This window comes from Vanellus vanellus, assembly GCF_965231255.1.
Source record: "Vanellus vanellus genome assembly, chromosome: 7".
Classification (NCBI taxonomy): Eukaryota; Metazoa; Chordata; class Aves; order Charadriiformes; family Charadriidae; genus Vanellus; species Vanellus vanellus.
The window spans coordinates 17,251,058-17,273,797 of record NC_138912.1 but is presented as its reverse complement, the minus strand read 5'-3'; the positions used below and the strand labels follow the sequence as shown (position 1 = coordinate 17,273,797).

Sequence of the window (22,740 nt, the reverse complement as noted above, 5' to 3'; positions counted from 1 at the left end):
GCTCTAGGACCTCCTTAGTTTAACAGGATTCAAATGCAAATTTCAGACTTCCAAGGGTAGCATTCTAACTTCACGGTACTGGCTAGTATGGAACAGGCTTCACCTTTCTTGCTGAACATTTACTGCCCAACAGAAAGGAAGGCACGAGCAGCTTCACGTATGACAGTCATCAGGGAGGAGGAAGATCTGAGCTTTGCTAAATTTTACATGGAAGCTTTTATTTGATAAACCATATAGGAGGTTCTTGGAAACGTGATCGAAGTGATCATGCCATTCAGTGACTGACTGCTAGGATAAAAAAATTACGATTCTACCTCACTCCCTAACTTTTCTGCCTCCTGAATCTTGTGCCCCTAAGCCTATTCTTCATGCTTCAACATGTTGAACCGATGATTTCATCCCCTAGCATCCACAGCCTCATGGCTATCATGCTCTCCTGGAAAGCAGGGGCTATGGGACTGAAATCTTTCAGGCTGACGGTACAGAATCAGTGCCTCCCACACATGGGGAGTTACCCACCTACAGTTGTGTCTCCTCCGTCTCATTCCTTACATGAAAGAAATAAGCCTCTTTCTGCCCTTTGAAGGAAAGTAATCTGAGACCCAGCTCCAGGAAGAGGCTGGCTACCCCACACACTGGCTGGCTGAAGCACCCTTCTGGCTAGCGTGCTGGCTCCGATTAATCCCATTCTGCCATTCCTAACACAGCCTTTGCCTTGAATGAAAGATTTTGCCATAAACTGAAGACCTTGGATTCTACATCAACAGCCCGAATTAGTGGCACCCAGAATCAGATTCGTGGGTAATGTAAACAGTCTGTAAATATAAACTCCTTCACACAGGAAATACGTGAAGAAGCAATCATCTCTTCCAGACCAGCACTCTAACATCAGTTTTCTTTATAAATCGTAAAGACTGCATAGCCCATACACAAGTGAGACTGTCTATACAAAATCCTCTCTGAAACAGGTATGCAGGTTTAAAAGGGAGGTTTAGATTTTTAGATTCCAGATAAAAATAAATATCTTACTATCTCTGAAAACACATTTTTGCGTGTAATTACTTTGCCTTCGAGGGGATATGAAGGTTCTTCCTGCTGTCTATCACAGAAAATGGGTCCATTTCCATAGCATTAATTCTTGCTGCTTAAAATTAGGCTGGGACACGTCATTTAGAGGGAGAAGGTGGTCCAACTGAAGTTATTTTAGAACCACTCTCTTTGGTTAATTATGAAGGACAAAAATTAATTCAGTTTATTATTGCACTTGGGTGAGAATACTGCTGTGAAATTTGTGTGATAATTACAATAAGAAGGGTGGAGGTTCACTGGCTTTTACACTACATTTCAGTTATTGGGACAGAAAATGCTTGCACTTGGAATCTTCCCCTACGCACTCAGGAAACAAAAAGCGCAAATGACATTGCTGCAGGATGAAGCTGTGTTTTGAATTGTAGCAGACAGAAAGATACCTGTGCTATAGCAACACTGATGGTCTTACACACGCACTATAATATTTTAGTGCTGCTTGAAGCACTAACATTTTTACAAATATATTTTCATTGCTATTATCATTTTTTTTTTTCCAGAACTGAAGAAAAAGGGAAAAAAAAGGAAAAAGAGGCAAAACTAAGACTTGAGGGACACACAAGCCCATAATAGCTATATAAATACACCTTTCATCAGGCTGAGTGATTTAAAGAATTGCTATATTCCATACACAGGAGAAAAGGAGTGCTGTGCATCCCACCACCACTTACGCAAGCCATGGGAAATGTTCAAATTCATGAGTTTCTTCGGAAACCATTAGTAGGTCTGACCTCTCTACCTCCTAGCTTTGGTCCCCTGAATATTAATTCACAGAGTGATCCTCTCAGGGCTATCACAGGAAGAGACAGGCCCTGGGACTCAACGAAATTTGAAAAATGTTGCTGTCAGTAGGGAAGAAAGGGTTTGTGGTGGGGTACAATGTTCTGAGTGAACATTTGTTTAGTCTGTGTTACCAGCTATAGGAGTTTTGTCTTAGACTGTTTGGACTGTTGCATCCATTAGCCCTACCTAATTACATCAGCCAATTTCTACCAGGAACCAAAGGACTGTGTGTCCTGTATAATGCGTATATTTTAACTGCCAATGATATTGTCTGTTGATGTAGCATGGTGTCAGGTAAATAAAGAACTTTATGAAACTGATTAGAAGGCATACATGAATGGATCCATTCAGTTTCTCTAAGTGTGCACATTCCGTGGCAACTCAGGATTTGGCCCTATACCATAGCAAGAAACAGCTGTCACTGATAATGCATTTTATGAAGATACCCCTGTAGTTTATGTATTACTCATAACAGATTATTAATAACTCATTTATCTCAATCAATTTTTCATTATGGCTGTTAATACTGCATTGTTACCATGCAATCTGCAAAGTAAATAACCAGACAATGATTGTAACAACAGATGGTCATTTGTGATCATGTAATTACACAGCCATGGCTGCCCTAGAAACTAATCTGCTACCCTCACTTGCAAACTGCAGATAAAGACAATGGCAAATGATATTTCAATTTGCTAGAACTCACAGATTAATTATGACACAATGCACTAGCTATTGTGGGATATTTATCTCAGAATAATCTAGCAGACAACTGTCATTTAAAGGAATAGCATGTAATGTATATAGGTAGACTTTGCACGTAGAACTTTACAGGTGCTTACAGGTCTACACGTGCTGCTTATTGACAGTCATGCACGAGCGTACACAAAAGGCTTCCAAAGTATCTCACTGAGCATGAGAATGATAACTCTTACACTAGTTATGCAAGTTTGGCAGTGACTCTGCTCTTGGCTGGCAGCTCTTGCTGTTTACACCCATTCAAGCCAATCACAAGAACCAGATTAGTGACAGGCAAAATATCTGGGAGAAAGTTGCCTTAACAAAGTGCTTTACTACATGTAAATACCAACAACATTCACGAGACCTGGAGCACTTCTACAAAATCTGAGAGGAAGAATTATTTAAGACAGACAAATTGCAACAAACCCTCATCAGGTGTTATGGAAGAGGACTGAAATGACTATCTTTACACACTCTACAGACTCAGCCACTATATTCAGAGCAGCTGAAGCCATGACCTCTTGCATCTCATGGAAAGGATGAAGCAAGAGATGTAGAATAGTCCAGCAATGCAAACAAGGGTCCATAAATCACAAGAGTACTGCTCTGCTTTGTCTCCTTAGCTTGAGTTGTAAATAAAAGACATAATCATTCTATAAACATTAAGCTGCCCAAGTATATATTTAGGAAACACCCAGTGAAGCCATGGTCACCCTCAGGCAAATGCTATGTATGTTACAAAAGAGCAGTAGTAACTTTAGTTCCACACATTCAAGCCAAAGATCAGACAGGACATTAGATATCTGGGAAACAGTTTTCAATAATCCTGCAGAACAGACAAATGTTATGATTTTCAGGACTTTTTTTTTCTTTTAATAAGGAAATCTGAGCTGCAGAGAAGTTAATGTACCTTTCACTGAAACTCAGGTGACAACCAAACACTGAACACTCCCAGCGCGAGCCTGTAAAAAACATGCTTATAATGATGACTTATTCTGAAGAACTTAAGATCCAGGAACAAAATATGAAAAGAAAGAGAACTATCAATACTACATTAAAAGATACAGTTTTAGGTTTTCATTCTATCAGTAAGAATTACTAGATACTTACAGCTTGACATATAATTGGATATTTAATGCGATTGATTCCACCAGCAAAAACAGCAAATGTAAGAGCAGTATGGAAACAAAAGTTGAGAAGCATGTGCCATCCTTTTCTACTTATTCGGATTGTGCTGTTGAAAAATAACATTTTAAAATTAAAAACCAACATATCTATTATGAAAGTTATGCTTTTGAAAACATGCTTAATATGACAGAATTTAATCCTCTGATTCTTGAGTACCTACATAGCAATATACCTATAGGACAGAGTCTGATTTATACAGCATTGAAATCAATAGTAAAAAGGTAAAATCAATCGTAAAATTTGTAAAAAGAGCCTACTGACATGGGTCTACTGACTTAAATTTTCCTCCATCAAATCAAGTATTTAAAGTAGAGTAATACAAGCAAAAGGCTTATTGCAGAGCTTCAGATGTGCATAACATTAACAAGACATCTCTAAAGGATTAAATGGAAGCTGAAGATCAGAAGTCATTGCATTAAGTTCACTTAATTAATATTTAGCAGCTTCTACAGTACAATACATTCCTACTCTTTTAAATTGCTAATGGTCTTTAACAGAAGCATGTCGTTAAAATGGCATTTATATAAATCTTTCATATAAAGGAAAACACAAGTTTTCTAAACCCAAGAAGATTTAGAAGTCAAAGAAAGTTTCTTTTATCCACTGATAGTTACCAAGTCTTTGAACCAAACTTGCTCCTAGAAGCCAGTACGACCAGGGTAGTGGTCCAAAGTGCTGCTCTTTGACTGCAGACAGAATTTGATAGTGCATGTGATTTTATATTGAATTGTCAAATTAGAAATCTTAGGAACAACTTGTAGACCATTTATACATACATCTCAGGAAAGACAGAGCTTGGGAGCAGGTTGAGAAAGGTTGACATAACCTTTTTTTGATTTCTCTGGTGTAAATCACATTGCTGACATTACTATCCAACAGTAATTCAGACCATGTAAATTTATCTTTTCAGCACGGGTTAGAAAAATTGAAGTACCTCAGCATAATTCTGACCATTTAACACAAGTGCTTGAAATTGAATTCTTACCTGTGATGGACAATATAGGTGATAATGGAAGCAAACAGGCACAACAACATAACTGCAGTACATGCATATACCACAGGGTGCAGAAACTCCCCTGGGTACTGGGGGAAAGACAGCACTGTCTTAAAATCCTATGGAGAAAGCAAAATGATTTTACATTGTTAGGCATGTGGGAAACTCTGAGACTTCATTTCAATACGTCCTGTCTTTTCTAGCTGTTCCTTCTCAAGAGCAGGAAAATAAGATGATGAACTTTTTATGTAGAGATAGTTCATTAATTTACAATAACATCAGACTGCTCTTTCCTCATCTGTATACACTCTGCAAGACAGAAATTAACCTTTTCTGTACAAGCAGACATATCCTAATTAAAAAAATAAAGTCTGAAAAAATGCACAGAACGTTACACCTCCCAGGCATTAGCAATATCTGTTCCTTCTGACAACATGAACTTTCTGTGTGTATTTTACTAGGATATTAAGTACAAAATATCAAATTACCATAAAGGTCTCTAAATGGCATATCCATGGATGGCTGCAGAAGAACCACTCAAAGAAAGAAAAGCCATGAGAATACACCCGAAATATCTACTGACTCGCTCCTATATTCAAATATAACTCCCAGTTGATACACCTCTGACCCAGTGACCTTCACACATACTTGCAAATACTCTGCCACCTATATCAATTCAAAAGCAGCTTGACAGCTATACGAACAGCAGAGTAAAGACACATGCATTCCTTTTGGACCTGCTAGGGCCTACTGACACAATTTTTCATGAAAAGCTATTAATATCTTTGTAAAATTAACCACATCAAATTTCCATTCTAAATTACTGAATCTCACAAGTAAGAAATAATAGGAGAGCTAAATCTGCAGGTGCGACGGATGGAAAGGAAAAGGAGCCCGTTACAGAAAACAGTGTCTTCAGACTATCAGATTTAAACTAAACATTAGAGGCTCACTGTAATACATTAAGCCACGTGTTTGTGGCGCTACATTTCTGCAAAAAAGTACTATAAATCAGACACATAAACTATCACCTGAGTGCAAACAAAGTGTCGTCCACACGCCAGTTTCCATGTGCAGTGGCACTAACTGCGCACACAAAAATGAATATGCAGAGGAAAAGCTTAAATCTGAAAAACGACTGAATATGACAATACAGCAACCTCTAACACTGAAAATACTGGCATACCTTTAAAAGACTTTTTCCTTATTTGACAGTTTTAGGTTCTCCTGGAAGAAGATTCAATGCATTATTTTCCTGAGGCGAAGTCTCCCCTTTGGAGACCAGGACTGTAATGCTAATACATTTTTCTAATCGCATTTGCATGCAGAGAACTGGTTTCCAGAACCATTATTTATGTATATGAACTTGTCCATGTACGAGCAGATAATGTTCATAAGTATGTGCAATTATTAAATCAGGGGGAAAGGTACTGTTCCGTTTACCTTCCAGAAAGGTCCTTACAAGTAACAGATGCCCTAGCCGTCATTATTTTTCTTCATACTGGCTTTAAAGTTCCTAAGATTGATTGAACCAGTATCTCCAGATGCATATTAATGTCAGTTCTAAAACAGAGCAGCTTACAACATATATAAAAAAGACCATCAAAATGAGCAAATAACGTATGAACAAGTTGGCAAATACATGTCATCACACCCCACTTCTCTTCAAGTACTTTCTCAGTTGTGTGTGTACCTCAGCTAAATCTGCTCAGGGACCGCTCATCCCCCACACAAGTCCTCTCAGTCCTGCCCAGCTCACCAAGATTCAGAGGTGGGGTCACTCGCCACAGAGGTATTCTAATGCTGTCTCCTAACATCTCTTGCTACTCTTCCCTCAACCACAAGTGGAATAGAAGAGGAAAAGAACTCTAGCTAGCAGCTTTTTAGTGAGACAGACCTATGCTCTTGAGGGCTTCTCTTGATTTTTTTTTTTTTGGTGTGCATTAATATACATTCAGGATATACTGAATTCACAAATTTTAAATAATTCTTAAAACATCTGTTAACTCAGAACTGCCACTGAATCTCCACTCAAACATCCTTTTTTGGACTATCTGTTCTCCCACATTTTTGTCATCTCCCCGTTAATTCTTTTACAGATTTAATTTCTTGAGGTAGACTATTATTTACCAGAAAATTTCAGTACCGTTTTGGCTCATATTACTGGAGTAGTAATGTAAATACTGGACAATTTAAATACTCTGCTGAAAATGATAAAATATCTATTTCTAGCTCTTACTGATAGAATCATATTTTGGCATACCAATAGTACACTTTGTCCTAATTTTATGGATACACTTGCTTCAGTTCTGTGCATTAAGAAAACCGTTACTGTAACTAATATAGTAGTAACGGTGCGGTTATTTAAAGAAATAAATATCTTGGGTATTTCTGAAAAAATACTGTGAAAAGTTAACAAAGTCATGAAAAGGAAACACAGTGAAGGTACATATTTATGTAGCAACAAATGAAAGCAATTTTACTTAAGGTGGCATCATTCAGTGTACAAACGAACTAGCTTTAAATAGTGTAAATGCAAGAATCAACCAATCACTATGGTTGAACATCAGTATAAAAGCAAACGCCATATGTCCTACAGGAATACAGCCATTTTGCTTGCAGAATAATCAAGAACACTCAGCATCTTAAAGCTAATTTCATTTTTAAATATTCATTTTTTATTATTATCTCTTTTTGAATCTTGTACAGTAAATAAGTCATAAAACTTTTGAGTACTGTAATGCATTATTGCCAGCATAGAATATCCTTTTTAAGAGTTTTGTGTATTGAAAACTGATTTCATTATAGATATATAATAAATTTATCTTGTCTGCTTTTTGATGATAATTAAACCTTATTGATCGCTCAACCTCCCCAGCGTAATCCTCTGGGGAAGACAGCATGCAGAAAACAAAGTTATTTTTTTCATGCTGTACGCAAAGTAGCATAATTGTATGTTACATTTTAAAAAGGTAGGTTTGATTTTATTTCCTAGAGGGGAATCAAATGATAATGCTATTGAAAAATGGCAGGAATATCTACGGGAAAATGAATACACACAGGACTTCGACCATTACAAACTGCTGTCTACAACTACAAGGCCAGTAAAGTGTTGTCTAATGAGAAATTGTCATTCACTCACCCTTACAAGGTGTGAAACCAGCTTCTTTCAGCTGTAAATGCCACCACCGTATATAAGGCACGATAGAAATTAGCGATGGAAATTAGTGTGAGAAAAGACTTTTGATCAGCCATTCCATCCAACAATCAAAATTATAAAAATGTCAGAGCGCAAATGGGACTGTTTGGCTTTTACTTGAGATTTCATTCCAAAAATTGACGGAGACAGGCATTTACACTGATCAGTTAAAACTCAATATGAAAGTACAAAGAGGTATAGACAAATTATATGCCAAAGGCAGCCCTGAGACATCTAATAGCAGATGCTGAGAAAGCCGAGGGGAAGACACAGTGAGCTAATACTAAATATCTGGTACTTTCACAAATCACAGCTGCTAAAACCAATCTAGTTTGTGTTGTAAATTTTTGTAATCCATCTACCTATATCGGCAAATTTAACATTTCTTTTTAATACATTGCTTGTAATCGTATGACTTTAGAAAGCGTACTCTAACTGGTTTCTGTGTTTAAAGCAGGACACGCAGAATTGCGTTCCGCAAGGAAGTGGCATACAAGTGCCACAGAGACTTAGATACACAAGTGCATTTGAACAATCAATTATGGTAAGGTTTAGATTCCTATTTGTATTTTAATTCCTCCTACTTCAACAAAACGAAACTTAAAAATTAGGTGCCAAATATTAGGATGTTTAGGAGCACCAGAATCTGGAAATTATCCGTAGAGTTGGGTTTCTATGGAGAGCTGAAAACACTGCGATGCACATTGAGGGGAGCAGTTGATGTGCTGGAGGGCAGGACTGCCATTTGACAAGATCTCAACAGGCTGGAGGAATGGGCTTAGAAGAGCCTCATGAAGTTCAATGAAGAGAAATAAAAAGTTTCCTGTCTCTGGGACAGAGTAACCCCAACAGCAGTACAGGCTGAGGGACAATCGACTGGAAAGAAGCTTGGCAGAAAAGGATCAGAGGGTCCTGGTGGAGAATAAACTGAAAGTAAGCCAGCGGTCAGCCCTTGTGACACATAAGGTGAACCGCATATTGGGCCATATTGGCAAGAGTGCAGGCAGCAGGCTGAGGGAAGTGATTATTCCCTTCTGTTCACCACTGGTGAGACCAAATCTTGACTACAGTGTCCAGTTTGGGGCACTTGAGTAGAAGAAAGACTTTGAAAAACTGGGAGGAGTCCAGTAGAAGGCACCAAGACAATAAGATGGCTCCAGACTTAGATTCTAGGTCTTCAACTTACACGTCCTTTCTCCCAAGAGTTGGTCCATTTTACTGAGCTCTTTATAGTCTGGATCCCTCTACTTTCTGGTTGCAGCTGCACCACCAAGAATACAAGAACCATTAAACCAAGAGAAAGCAAGAGCGAATAGAAAGAACGAACTTGAGCCAGAGGCTTGACTTGTTACAAAGTTAGTGTATTTTAGAGGAGACAAGCCTGGATTTTTGGTCCCAGTTACAAGCCAGTTTATGCATTTTACAGAGTAAATAGCACATGTTATTAAGTGTAGTTTAATTAAAAGTAGATGTAATCCAAGGAGAAAGGAATAAAAGCCAGATCTTGCTGTTATGAGCTCCAAGGCTTTATGCAAAAGACTGGCACATTCAGGAACATTCTTTTCTGGGAAGCTGGGCTTAGTACTGTCCATATGGGCTAAGAATTCACAGAGCTTAGAAATCCAGCTCTTCACATGGGAAGCATCTATGCACACGCAGAGGAATCTAATTCCAAGGAATTTTGCAGTTCCCGCTACACCAAATGTTAATTTCACAGACAGCAGGTAAAGTTCACCTTCATAGTCTTTGGCACTTAAACTCTGCTAAGGTCTATTCTGCAGTGTAAAACTAGGTGTTTAAACACAAAAAGATTGAAAAGCTCATTCTTAAACATCTCTTTATAAGCAGCCTGATTTTTCAAAGTACCGAACCACGTTTCCACAGCCTGTTACGAGAAAACCCTGTGTTCTCTATGGGGAAAATGTCAAATACTGTAATTATGACAACCTTCTAAATGACATCTCTGTAATACTTCCCCGACTCATGAATTAATTTCTCAAAAGGCTTAGACAGGCTGTTTAATTTGGAGAAGACCTGAAACATGGAAGTTTATAAGACTGTTTTCAGAATTGAACTTCGTGAATAGGCCTAAGAAATTCTGCAATTATCTCCTATCACACTGAAAATATTGAAAATCTGTCTTTTGTAGTACCAATTTGGAAAGACTTAAAAGATTCAGCGAATGCTTGTAAAACAACAGAAGCAAAATCCTGTTAACTCCTAGAATGATCCATTCCTGGTATCTTGCCTCTCCTCAATTTCTCATTCACAGTTTTCCAAGGTTTGCTTCCAGAATAGTTTCCAATTTTCTGGTTTTGTCATCTCAGTCTCCTTAGCCCTAGTTATCTCAGATAGCCATCCACTGAACGTATGCTACTTTTGAAAATAATGACTCCTTACCCTCAGAAAGAAAAAAAAAATCCAACAAAACCCCTACCTCTGTTGTTTGGAATAATGAGATACATTGTGACAACACAGGAAAGTTGTTTATGATTTTATGTTCATTTAACCTGTCTTTGGGATTACAATTAAAAATGGTAACAATATTTATTAATCCATTTTATGTTGAGAAGTAGCATACTTAGATTTAAGAATTTTACTAGTGTTTATTTGAAGAAATTACTATTGACAAAGCAGTCTGAGGGGGAAAAAGAAATTATGTATACAATTACAGTAATATCCATCGCTATTGAGTTACCATTCTGTTCCGAGAAATATGAAAGGAAGAACAAAGGACAATGTATGTCAAAACATATTCAGCAAATTTTTAAATTCAGTGTCGCTGTTGGATACTTTTGTTATCTCCTGAAGAGTTTTTATTCAGATATACTACGGCTACAGGGCACTAGATTGGTCATAACGTACACAAACACTGTCTTAAAAAGTTAAAATATTGATATAGAGTTCAGTTCACAAAAGAACACAAACACATATATAATTAGATATACCAAAGCTTCAGAATATATAAGTTCATAATTTTGCTCTAAAAGAGAAAATCATATTGCAGAGGTTCATAGTTCAAGACCCTAGAGGGCTTTAGCCACTTCCAAAATAAACTAGAGTGTGACTGTTTCTCTTCCTCCTACAGATAACACAAGAAAAGGCAAAACAGGAGACTGGTCTAAACACACAGTATATGAAGGGAAAGGCAGGAATAGAAGTCAGGAGTTTAGTTCACAATATTTTGCTCTCACCCATAGGACACACCATTCAAAAGCTGACCAGAAAAAGACAATGCTGTATTGTGTCTGACGCTACTGTTTCACTTCCATCCACTGGCCCAACGCAGAGCAGGGTGAAAGCGTGACAGCGCGCGAGGGAAGGAGCTTGTACCTCCTTCCCAACCCAACCTCCGAACTGCACTGTCTCTCTCTCATTGACATCATTTGAACAACTGTCACAGAGAGAAATGAAATGGCTCTACATGAATCCTCTCACTTGAAGTATGCTCATGCTTATTAATTATCAATCGTAGTTGATAAATCCTTGATTACCGCCTTTCTAAAAAAGGACTCTCTGAAACCTTTATTTTAACCCTTTTACGGTATGTAGGTAGAGAGAAACAACTTTTATAAGAGCAGTTCAGGGAACTCTGTCTTACTATTTAAAAAGATAACAAATCAGAATATGTGCTGTACTAACTATAAAACGGACAGTTCGATTAACTGAGGCTTCTATTTCATCTTGTTCCACAGCAGGATATACATTATTCTGATGGTAATGTAAACCTTCATCACTGCTGCTTTATTGCTGCTCTTCAGTTAACAGATGCTACTTCAGTTTTCCGCTATTATGCCAAAACATAATAATCAATTATGAATTTTTATGGTTTAATAGAATAGAGAATTATAGATTAATAACATGTATGATGTTGTAACTAATTTCATTGGCTACATACCATCTGCTAGCTATTTTGAATTTGCAGTCAGTATTTTAAAATAGATTAGGCACTCAGGTGTGAATTAAGGATACACGCAGGCACTTTATATTGTTTCTATTATAAAATAATAGCTAAGCAGAACCATGAAATACTTTTCATTTCCGGTATGAGAATTGAACTGCCCAGAAAAGTGTACTTTTTATTAAATAAAGCAATCTCTGACTTTACGCCACAATACACTGATTAAGAAATAACACTTGAATGAAAATGGTTGCACATAACGAAGCTGCGAAAGTTTTCCAATAGCTATTTAGAAAGACAGCTGTTGGAAGACATATTTGTGTGTGTACACATGTATCTTAAAATGACTCAGGGGCAGGCAGCTTTTTTCTTAAAAGTGACTGTGAAACATGAGCTAAGGAACACATCACGTCATTTGCTACCGTATCAATTGCAAAGCAAGGGTGAGCCTAAGATTCTATTTTCTTGCCTTGCACAGATAAAAATGGAAGATTCATAGAGGAAAAAAGCGAAGCTGAATTCCCATGACAAAACAAACACAAGACCAGAATTACACACCAGATGCAAAAGCTGCAGTGAAAGGTGCCTCAGTTGCCTTTATGGTGGTAGGTAAACCAAAGCTGCTACCACTTATCAGAGATAAATGTGCATTTGGCTTTACAAACCAAAAAGGAATTGTAGCCCTTGTGTCAGCATATGATTTTTGCAAACAAAATGAAACCATAGAATTGGTTGTTTGCAAGCAATTAGTAAACATTTAGTAACTACCCAAAGTTTAAGAAGAACAGGCTGAACCCCAGCAGCTGAAGGAGGAGGAAGCCATTTTGGGTGTGGCACCTGCAAAGTCAACAGGTGCTCTCTTTAATGAATTTCGGAAAAGATCTCAAAGCAAAATTATGTTTCCCATTTGGAGAACCAAGCGGCTGGGAGAAAAAAGGGCACTCAGAGAAGCTGTAGAAAATGAGGTACATTTGATAGCATCAAATCGTAGGAACAGCTCTTAAATTCTGAACAATTCTGGAATGGGTGGAGAAAATGTTCAAGTAACTCTGAGGGAAATCAGTTCTTACAAAGTGGACGATAATATCTGCGTTTAACTTGTGGGTGCCCCAGCCTTGTGCTATGATTGGCTGCCATCTGGGTTCCATCTGACAGCAGCAGATTGGTATTCTCTGCACACGTCCTCGCAATTCCTGTCGCCTATGTTTGCCGTCCCTTACACACACACACAATACATTGTTTACTCAACTATAAACATTTCTGCAACGTACACAAGCAGCATCTACAGTGCAGTCATGCACCAGCATTCAGGATCAGTCTGGGATGAACAGCACTCATCTGGCTAACGTTTTTACAACTGGTTTATAATAAATATTTTTAATGGTGCATAGATTTTTTTGCCTAGATATGTTAGAAAGCTCTAATGTTTTGTTGCTTTCTCTTACTCCCAGAATCATTAACGTGTCATTATTGCATGTATAATCATTTTGCTTTCGTGAAGGTAACTTTCTGTTAGGCAGGATAGTTAAATAACTGCAATGGGAACGGTAAGTGTGATAAGGACAGACCAAAGCAGGCTGATATGTTAGCACTGCACAGAAATATTCTTCTTCGGGAACAGCAATTTCGCACGAAGGCTGTCGGCATTGGTATACAAACTAAAACTCCTACAGCATCAACAAGGACAGCGCTGTCCTTAAAAGAGCAGATGTTATTCCTCTCCATTTATTAAATGATTCAACATTGCGGTATGCCTGCAACTAATTAGTATGATCAACACAGTGCAGGGCAGGAACAAAAGCAGACCAGCCTCTGAGATGTGCTGATGTAAAAGCATACAGGAGTATACATTTTTAAACGCTGTCCTATAATTTAGAACCATTACATACTAATCCTTCCTTGATGGTACTTTCATTTGTAAGACTGACTTTAATGTCATTTCTGATCAGGCCTGTCTCTGGATATTAAAACTGACCACCAGGTTTATTCACTTACTAGCAGTTAAATAACTTACTTCCTTTAAGACTGTCTTACACTAAACATTATAGACTACAGAAGGTCAGTTACTGACAATTAAGAATGACACAGGTGCACGTAAAAAGAACATATACCCATGGCAAAAGAGAGAGAGAGAAATATAGGTATATTTGCTAAGTCATATACTTACCATTAGCACTGCAAAGTTACTGAAGTGTGTACTCTGAATGGTGGTGATATTGCCTGCAGAACTAATTATGTGGCACCCTTCTCCCCACCAGCCTCCATGTCCATCTAGAAGGTCAAAATCCCAGAAGGCTGCAATGGGGTCTATACCCCGTGCAAAGTGCCTCAACCCTATAGTAAGAGGGCTGGTGAGGTTTCCAAGACTGCACCCATCTGCAAAAGCAACAAACCGAATCAGAGAGATGGAGTGGAAAACCCCTTATTGATGAATGCTGTGTAAAGAGATCTGATGCACTAAACTATGGGGAAAAAAGCTATAGACATATACTCTTAATGGTCAAAATCAAAGCTACTGCTCACATTCAGAAAAGTTTGCAATGGTATAAATAAATCTGAACATTTAAGTCCCATAATGCGTCCAAATGATCTAGTAATATTTCACAAAGCAGATTTTTTTTTTTGTTTCAGATTCTTCAGTTACAACCAGTGTTACACTGTTGCCCATGTAACTGCAGAAACAGCTCAGTTGCATGATATGGTTAATAGCTGAGACAATACTGCACTTTGAAAGTCACATTTAAACATTAAGAAAATGTTAATAGAAATGAGAGCACTATGCACTATCAAATAAAATTACTAAAATTTTCTGGGTGAATAATTAATCAAAATAATGACTCACTAGCACATACAATATATCACATTTAGACAAAAGCCTTTAACAACACCTGTTTTACGTCCATCGTATCAGAAAGTATACTGGTGAGTAATGATACATGCAACAGGGCACTATTCCCACTCCAAAAGCCTTATTTTTTTCAATGTCTAGGATGTTAACATTGCAGTTTTCATTGTAAAGGGTAAAATGAGGTTCTTTCCTATAGCACCATGCTTTAAGAAACAAGCATCTGTAACAACGCTGTCAACAACAGTAGTCCAAAATTTGCATTCTAGTCATACAGCAAGTGCATTTCTTTATTTGCAGGAGAATTTGAATAAAATCATGCAGATATGAACAATTGCAAACATTTGTACTAAAGAGAGACTGTTTCCAGCCTCTCAGCACACTGTATACTCTACTTCTCTATTCTCTACGTAATCAAGTATACCGTAGCTTTTAGGTTAAAAGAAATAATGCATAACAACTCCTCACCTATTTTAGCAAAAACAGCTGGTGTGGCAACCGTCCTACGTTTCCCATCGTCTGCAAGATTTGATGAGTTTCCTGTGCTAGGAAAGAGTTTTCCATTCCGAAAGACAATAAACTGTAGCTTGCAAGTGGAGTTATCAACAGATTGCCAGGCTGAAGACTGAGAGAAGACAGACTGTGGCAAATGAACTGAAGCTACCGCTACAGCATTCTGTACAATGAGAAAAAAAAAGAAACATTTAAAATGCAAATCACAACAGGGTAGCTTTCATGATGTTTTAAACTCCTGTGTAAGAAATGTACGCTGCCTTCCTTTTCCATCAGACTGGAAGCAACCAAAGAAGCAGGAGCTGTAACCATGGGAATAGGATTGGTACAGTGCATATTAAAAGGGAAAACGTTTTGATTGAATGTGAGAGTCTATATGGTCAAGCTCCCTGCTGCAGAGGTGAGAATGGTTCTTACCGTGCCTGCTAGAGGGTCCATCAACACTGCAGATCTGATTTAAAGAGACAACCTCTACCAGGTTTTCTCCTTCACTTAAAATAGAATCAGACAACTTACATTAAAACATTTCTCCGAAAGGGTACTTAAAGAGTATAAAAATAATTTTGTTAATACAAAAAAATTGCATCAGCAGAGAGCTGCAAGTGCAGTAAACAACACATTTTATGAATATGTTTTTATTGCTTCATATAAGGAAAATCAGTGAACTCCGTGTTTTAGTAATGCAGGATTGAAAAATATTACAATCGGTAATGTAACAGAAGAAAACGAGACGGCACTAGGAGAAAATGAATGAAGACTGTCAGATCACTATAATGGCTTTGAGTTGTGAGTGTGTTATACACCCTTTTACAAGCAGATAATTCCCTTACAGCAGAGCTATAAAATACACCAAACATTATGTTCCGAGGACTTCACTCATCAAGCATTTTCTCCTGCCAAAGTAGCAAACTAATCATTAAAGACTGAGATATTTACAAGAAAAAAAACAAATGATGAGCAATGGGGAAATAAACAGGGAGTCTGTCCTGAGCCTTGAAGTGAAAAGCGTATGTATTTAAAAACAAACAAACTACAAAATGTTCTAATTTGCATTTCCCCCAAGGGCAAAGTATAGCTTCTGTGCACATAATTTACATAGATTATCACACAGTTTACTCATAGCACATGTGCGCTACCTCCTCCAGAAGTAAAACAATAATCTTCACAATCATGTAAACAAACATGACATTTTAGATATACCCATGTGCTGGGAGAAATAGACATGTGAGAGAGAAAAAGTACGGCAGAGATCAGCAAACTAAAACAAGTACGAGAAGCATCCAGTGACTTCACAATAAAGATCAGAGAAAAGCATGAGTAGTCCGTGGTGTCACTGGGATGTTTAAATAAACAGGTAAAGGCTTCTGTACATTTTTTTCTTTATTACCATGTACAACATGGAAAGGTTCTGTGATTTTAACTACAAAAATGCCCCAAACTCCTTTTTAAAGTAAGTATTCAATCTAGGTGATGCCACTTATTAAAGATACTCAAAAAAACCCCAGAGCAAATAGCAACAGGAGATTTCTAGATTAGATTTTAAAATTAATATGAAGGTTCTAATTGAAATTAACCGAGCTAAACATCAAGCACTTGTCCTTAGATTGTTTCCACTGCCTAATTCACTAAAGCTGTCATGACTGGCTTTATCTCACGCCTCTGAAAAAGACATATTTTACTCTATGCTATCCCAAAGCATCTGTATATGCTGAACCTCTGATGATACCATTTTGGCCATAAAATTGTTACCAATAAGTATGTACAGAAATTTTTAGAGGTGTCATTTGCTAATCTCCAGCCACTGTTGAGGGCTCATCTGGCGATGCACAAAAGTGTCAGAGAAGGTACCGTGCGATTAACTTTATATTTATATTGGATTTTTATCATTATTCTGTGCTGGAAAAAGCAATGATAACAACATATTAAATAACACTAATTACTTACAATACACAAAAAAAGAAAGCTAGAAGCATCTAAATATGCTTATGATAATGAAACTGAAAGCTAAAGGCACCGGGATAAGCAACAACATGCTATGACTTGACAAAAGCAAGCCAGAGAAAACAACAGGTTTACAGCATTTCTGCTATAATGGTCTAATTCGTTGTGGTTCTCTACTTTCTCCTCCATTGGGACTTACTGATACCAATGGGAAAGAGTAACAGTGTAGGCAGAGCTTGGCTGTGAGACTGGGGAGGCGCAGAGAAGAGGTCGCACACATCTGAAGCACAGAGAGCTGGTGTGCAGGTCTGGTGTAGGTTGCACAGCTGGGGATAGATCAAGGTGATGTCCACCCTTCGCCTCCTCACTAGTGACCTGTCTCTGCCCACACAGAGACCCTTCACTACGTAGCATAAAAGAAAGGATCCCGATCACACGGTCACACTCCTCGGGCTGACTGAGCAAATCTCACACACGCAGCAACACAACATCAAATTGCTCATGTGACAAAAAGAAACATTTACCGAAAACGAGTTCCTCGTTAGACTTCAGGAGAGTGTTTTTCCCTATTTGTCTCCTCAAAATGTACCAAGAATATGACTGCCCATAACATTAACTATTTAATAATACTTGCTATATATAATGTCTACAGCCACTTCCTGGGATACAGTTTAATTGTGAATACTGCCCTATGGACACCCATTATTTCAAACAATTTCTTTTAAGTGCAGGCAGTCTGGTGGAGCGAAGGGCAAAGGGACAGGGCTGTTTCTTGACTGGACAAATGCACACGTAAAGTCAAAATACTTGCTGCACATCCAATATTTACTTTATGCAGAAATTCTTCAAAATCAAACATCAAACTGTCTGCTACAGCAACATGCCTGCCAACAAGCTCCCATGCTAGGATATTAATGAAAAATGCACACATTGAGAGTGCCCACACATCCACAATGGTGTTTAAAAATATGAATAAATATTTGTGAACAATTTTTACATCTAAGATATGTGAGAATCTTCTTTTCAATAGCATTAGTCATTGCTCACATGAGAGGGATGATGTGAGCACTCAGGCAATCCTTGTTATTGGGGTAGAGGATGGATGCAGCCTGACTGGAGGCTCAGTTTTGGATTCTGCTAATCTCACGTGTAGTGAAGAGTAAGTCAGTTCACCACCCCTGCCTCAGTTTCCCTTGCATTTGGTGAAATAAAAATGATGGTATTTCTTTCACTTTCTAAGGTGATCCTGAGTCCACAATATGGGGACAGATTATTACTACCAGTGACAGTGACATCAAATTTTGAGCGAATGTGCTTCAGATGTTTCAAAATCCACGTAAATCATCTCATCTTAAAAATTTTTATTCGGACAACGTATCACCACGTCACATAAGAACTGACTTTTCTGAGCATGCTACTGGCAGCATCTCAGGAAGCTGCGCCACCTCTAAGAGGGGAGAAGGAGCACTAGAGACAGAACCACCATCAAATGACCTGCACGGGAGCTGCAGCTTTGCAATGACACGGGTCAGCACAGGCATCTCATATTTTCCTTGGAAAAGCTTAGAGTCTTTGTCAGCAATTTACTAGTCAGGATTTAGACATTCTGTAAGCGTTTTCAAAATGAAATGTCAATAATCCCTTCATGACTCCATTTCACTTTTAGTCCTATTAACTGGATTGTATTGGCATCCAAAAAGGAAATCCCAAACATACTGTAGATTTTTCTAAAGAATACTTTTCTGCTGGAAAATACCAGTGTTTTAAAATGAAAGCTATCCACAGAGATCCACCCATTTGCACATAAATATGATAGAAATGTTGCAAATTTCAAAAGCTCCCAGTTATCTTCCATGTCATCTGCCCAGATATTAAAAAATCTGCTCTGTGACCTGCAGCCAGGGAAAGAGGGCTTATCAGCACTAAACCAGCTCCGAGGATTTTCCGGGAGGGCTCCCAGGACTCCTGGCTCTGAAGACTTCTTAGAACCTGGGAAATTTTCCAAAAACCCAAAAGAAAGGTTGTTTTAAACACTGTGAATCATAATTTGGAAAGTACAGTTTTGTAAGTACTTTTGAAGTTTCATTTTTTGTTTCCATTTCAGAGCTATTATTTTGTGAGCGTGGAATTTTTCAAAATATCTGATGAACAGAAACAGCACAAATAAATCCATCTGAATCCCAAAAGTTTTAAATTTGAATGGAAACCTCATTCTGAAGAGGAAATGGTCCTCAGGATATTGAGAGCTACAGACTCGTGACATTTTTTGTAGCTCATGCATGTGTGACCCTTATTAAAAACGTTTTAAGGGAAAAATGAAAGATTTAAAGTGAAGTTTTTCCCCAGGCAATTTTATTCTGGTCAGCAGTCCATTCCTTATAATCAATGCTAGCATTTACAAGGAGTTTTTAAGCGTTTAGGAAAGACAGCCTCTTGCCTTAGGTGCCTTTGTGATATGTTGGCCCTTCTACTTTAACGATTCTTTAAAGAGACGTGCTCCCATTTTGAACATTGCTTTCCCAATATCTTGTTCTACTTGTCTAAAATTTAGCATAGTACTGAGAGACCATACCCGTTATCAGACAATCGGTATCAAGGAAGATACCTGGTAACCACTGTGGAATGACATAAATCAAATTATTTTCAGTAGCACTTCTTTGCGTATACTTTGATACTAGATTGATTTTGAGTTCAAGCACAGTATTTCCGTTTGAGATGCAATATATATCATAGGAAAGCATCCAATTTTGAGTCCTCAGAACAGTCATATGATATATTTTTCCAGTCAGCACTTTCCTTAACTTAAATAACAGTGCCTTAACAAGAGGTCAGAACAAAACTGGAGGGAAAAAAAAAAAAAGAGTAAATGAAATCACCTGAACACCTGGCAGAGAACTGGAAAAGCAGCTCCACCGCTTCCAAATTTTAAAGAATCAGATGAGCTGTTTTACAGATTCAGATGTACGACGCCTTATACTATATTAGTAAAGATGCAAGGGTGTTGCCAAAATAGGCACAAGCTATATAAAGTTACAGTAGCAGTAAATAAAAAGTAGAAACTACGCTCTACAGGTAACAGCCTATATTACTAAATATGTACTGACTGAGTCAACAGTGTGGACAGCATAACAAAATCAAGCAAGTAAATTACTTATACATATACAGTTGATTATATTTTGGCCTTCAAGCAAGACAAACAAGACAGCAGCTCCTTAGAAGCAACTGAAGATTTCAGTTTATGTGAAAGATTTGGTGGTTAACGTAACAAAATAGTGCAAAATTGTTTTTTCGGTCGTCTCTCCCGGTAGATATTTAAGTAAGTTTCCTTTGGAATTATCTCATCACATGATATATGATACAAGGAGAGGCATTTGGCCCACCACTGTGAGGTTTTAGGTAGACTGTACGTAAGTACCGATCTCTTTTTCTGGTATGAAAAGTATCAACTAAAAACCTCCAAAATTTAGACAATCTGGGAAATCGCCAAAGAAAGTTTCTGTAAAAAGAATGGAAACAATGCCAGTTTGAAGAAATATGGTTATACAAGACACATATTCAATGACAAACAATTTGACAGGTCCTAAAAGAGATAGGATTGATTATTTTTTTTTTAAATGGGAGGAGACCAAGCAAACAAAGTAGGAGATGCCCAGCCACATTAACTTACCTGCTTAACCTTGCTCCCGATTTATCACGGTTTAACTACCCTTTTTAGACTGCTGTTTAAACACAAATCTGGAAAGGCTCAAGGAAAAATAAAAAGCAAAAATTATAGAGATTCCCAGAGAGAAATGAAGAGGTACCTCCAAAAATGCAACATAAAATCACCTGGCTATTGAGATGAAATTGCTAAGCATGTTAGGATTATTATGTGGTAAAGTCGTTACGTAGTAATGCTTCAGGATTTCATTTCAAATGCTTCCATCTCAGTATCTGGAAACCTAAGCACAGAGTCCAAGATATCTTTGTTCTAGCCAGGCATAAACACTCTTTGAATGCATAGTGAAAATGTGGCAGCAACAAGAAATATAGGCAAATTGTATGAAAAGGTATAAAAGCATCTTAATGTGTGTTTAAAGTTCTCACTAATTTATTATAAAGGTTTTCCAGAGTGACGCTATAAAAATGTTAGGTTTAGCAAACAGCATGGAAATTTTAGAAAAGCTGGTAATACAAAATAATCCTGGAAACCTTGATTATCAGTAACCCTTTTCTAATAAAAATAAAAAATAAAAGTAGTCTCCACATTAGGATTTTGTATTTCAAATCTGAAAACTAAGCAAACTCAGGAAATTCATTGATAAACGTTAACAGGACTTACAAGATCAAGAATGGATTAGCAGACCTAAAGGGACAATGAGTAGAATCAGAAAGTGTATGAAAAGGAAAAAACCCACTGACCAATGAAACAAAATATTTTAAGTTTCAAGAATTGGATGGATACAGTGATAATTGCCAAAAACATTTCACGTACAGCAGTAAGTTCTTCAGATCTTTATTAAAAAAAGAATATGGAAAGAAGTAGGGTGCCATATAGAAAGAATCAGGTAGAGATAAAACAAACTGCAAAAAAAATCAGGTAATATATTTTTTATTTAACTTCAATGAAAGTGTTGATGTTTACAGGGAGGCAACGTAAGGATCGATAATGAGAACAAGAATACAAAACCTACAACAAATGTCAAAGAAAAATTCAGTAAGAGCTGAATATTGTCATACCAATCTTTGACAGAACTGACACATGAAATAAAAGGACAATTGTAATTTTTTAATTAATTTATTTATTTCTTTAAGGAATCTACCAAGTTGGTCATAGAGCAATGATGACTGCTCTGCAAAACGATCTACAGTTAGGGTAAATGAGTGAAACAAGTTTGGTGTGTAGATAATGGTATAGACCCATGCACGAATGAACAACTTCATTGCACAGTTCACAATATTAGTCACAGCTGCTGCTGCCATATTGGTCTACTTCTGTGTCCAAAGACAGGCCACTTTTAATGAGTTCAAAAGAGTTGACTGGTAAATTGCATGAAAATGTGGTGTCCTTCAGGCACTTTTATATGGACCACTATGTCATTGTTTCTGCGTTCCAGTGTGATGCACTGAAGTTGCTTATGCATTCATGCATTATTCATCTGAACCACAGGTCAGCATTTAGGACTTCATTATTATTGCATCCATGAAAATATGGTCAGAAAATGTAATACCTTTTTTCTAAGAAAGGGAAAATGTGTGGAATTCCACAAGCAACAACTGACCTTTAACCTGATATCACGAGAGAAAAGAGAAAGAGGAAAAAAAATTGAAGAAAAAGATAACACAAAGGGAGAGAGGGTAGGTTTACTAAGGGTAAATAATGCCAGAACCACATGATAGTCCTCCTTGACAACTGTTGTTCTAGACAAGGAAATGTATTTCACCCAATTTCTTTGGTGTTCAGTAAAATATTGGATGCTACATAAAAACTGTTAGCTGACTGGAGACATTGAGAATTAGTAAGAAATAGTGTCAGGTGAATAAGGAGCAAGCTAAAATGGATAATACAA

At 37.5% G+C, this 22,740-nt stretch overlaps 1 protein-coding gene across 1 annotated transcript in view; it reads right to left on the bottom strand.

Annotated features, from left to right (window-relative positions):
• The window catches only part of LOC309674401 (adhesion G protein-coupled receptor A3-like), a gene marked incomplete at its 5' end in the record, with an annotated part of 285,537 nt that overhangs the window by 35,813 nt on the left and 226,984 nt on the right, over window positions 1–22,740 (bottom strand). Inside the window, 4 exons of the mRNA XM_082486426.1 lie at window positions 3,721–3,844; window positions 4,784–4,911; window positions 14,060–14,268; window positions 15,206–15,413. Of these exons, the coding sequence (XP_082342552.1) occupies window positions 3,721–3,844; window positions 4,784–4,911; window positions 14,060–14,268; window positions 15,206–15,413 (669 nt within the window). The remainder of the gene's footprint in view (window positions 1–3,720; window positions 3,845–4,783; window positions 4,912–14,059; window positions 14,269–15,205; window positions 15,414–22,740) is intronic.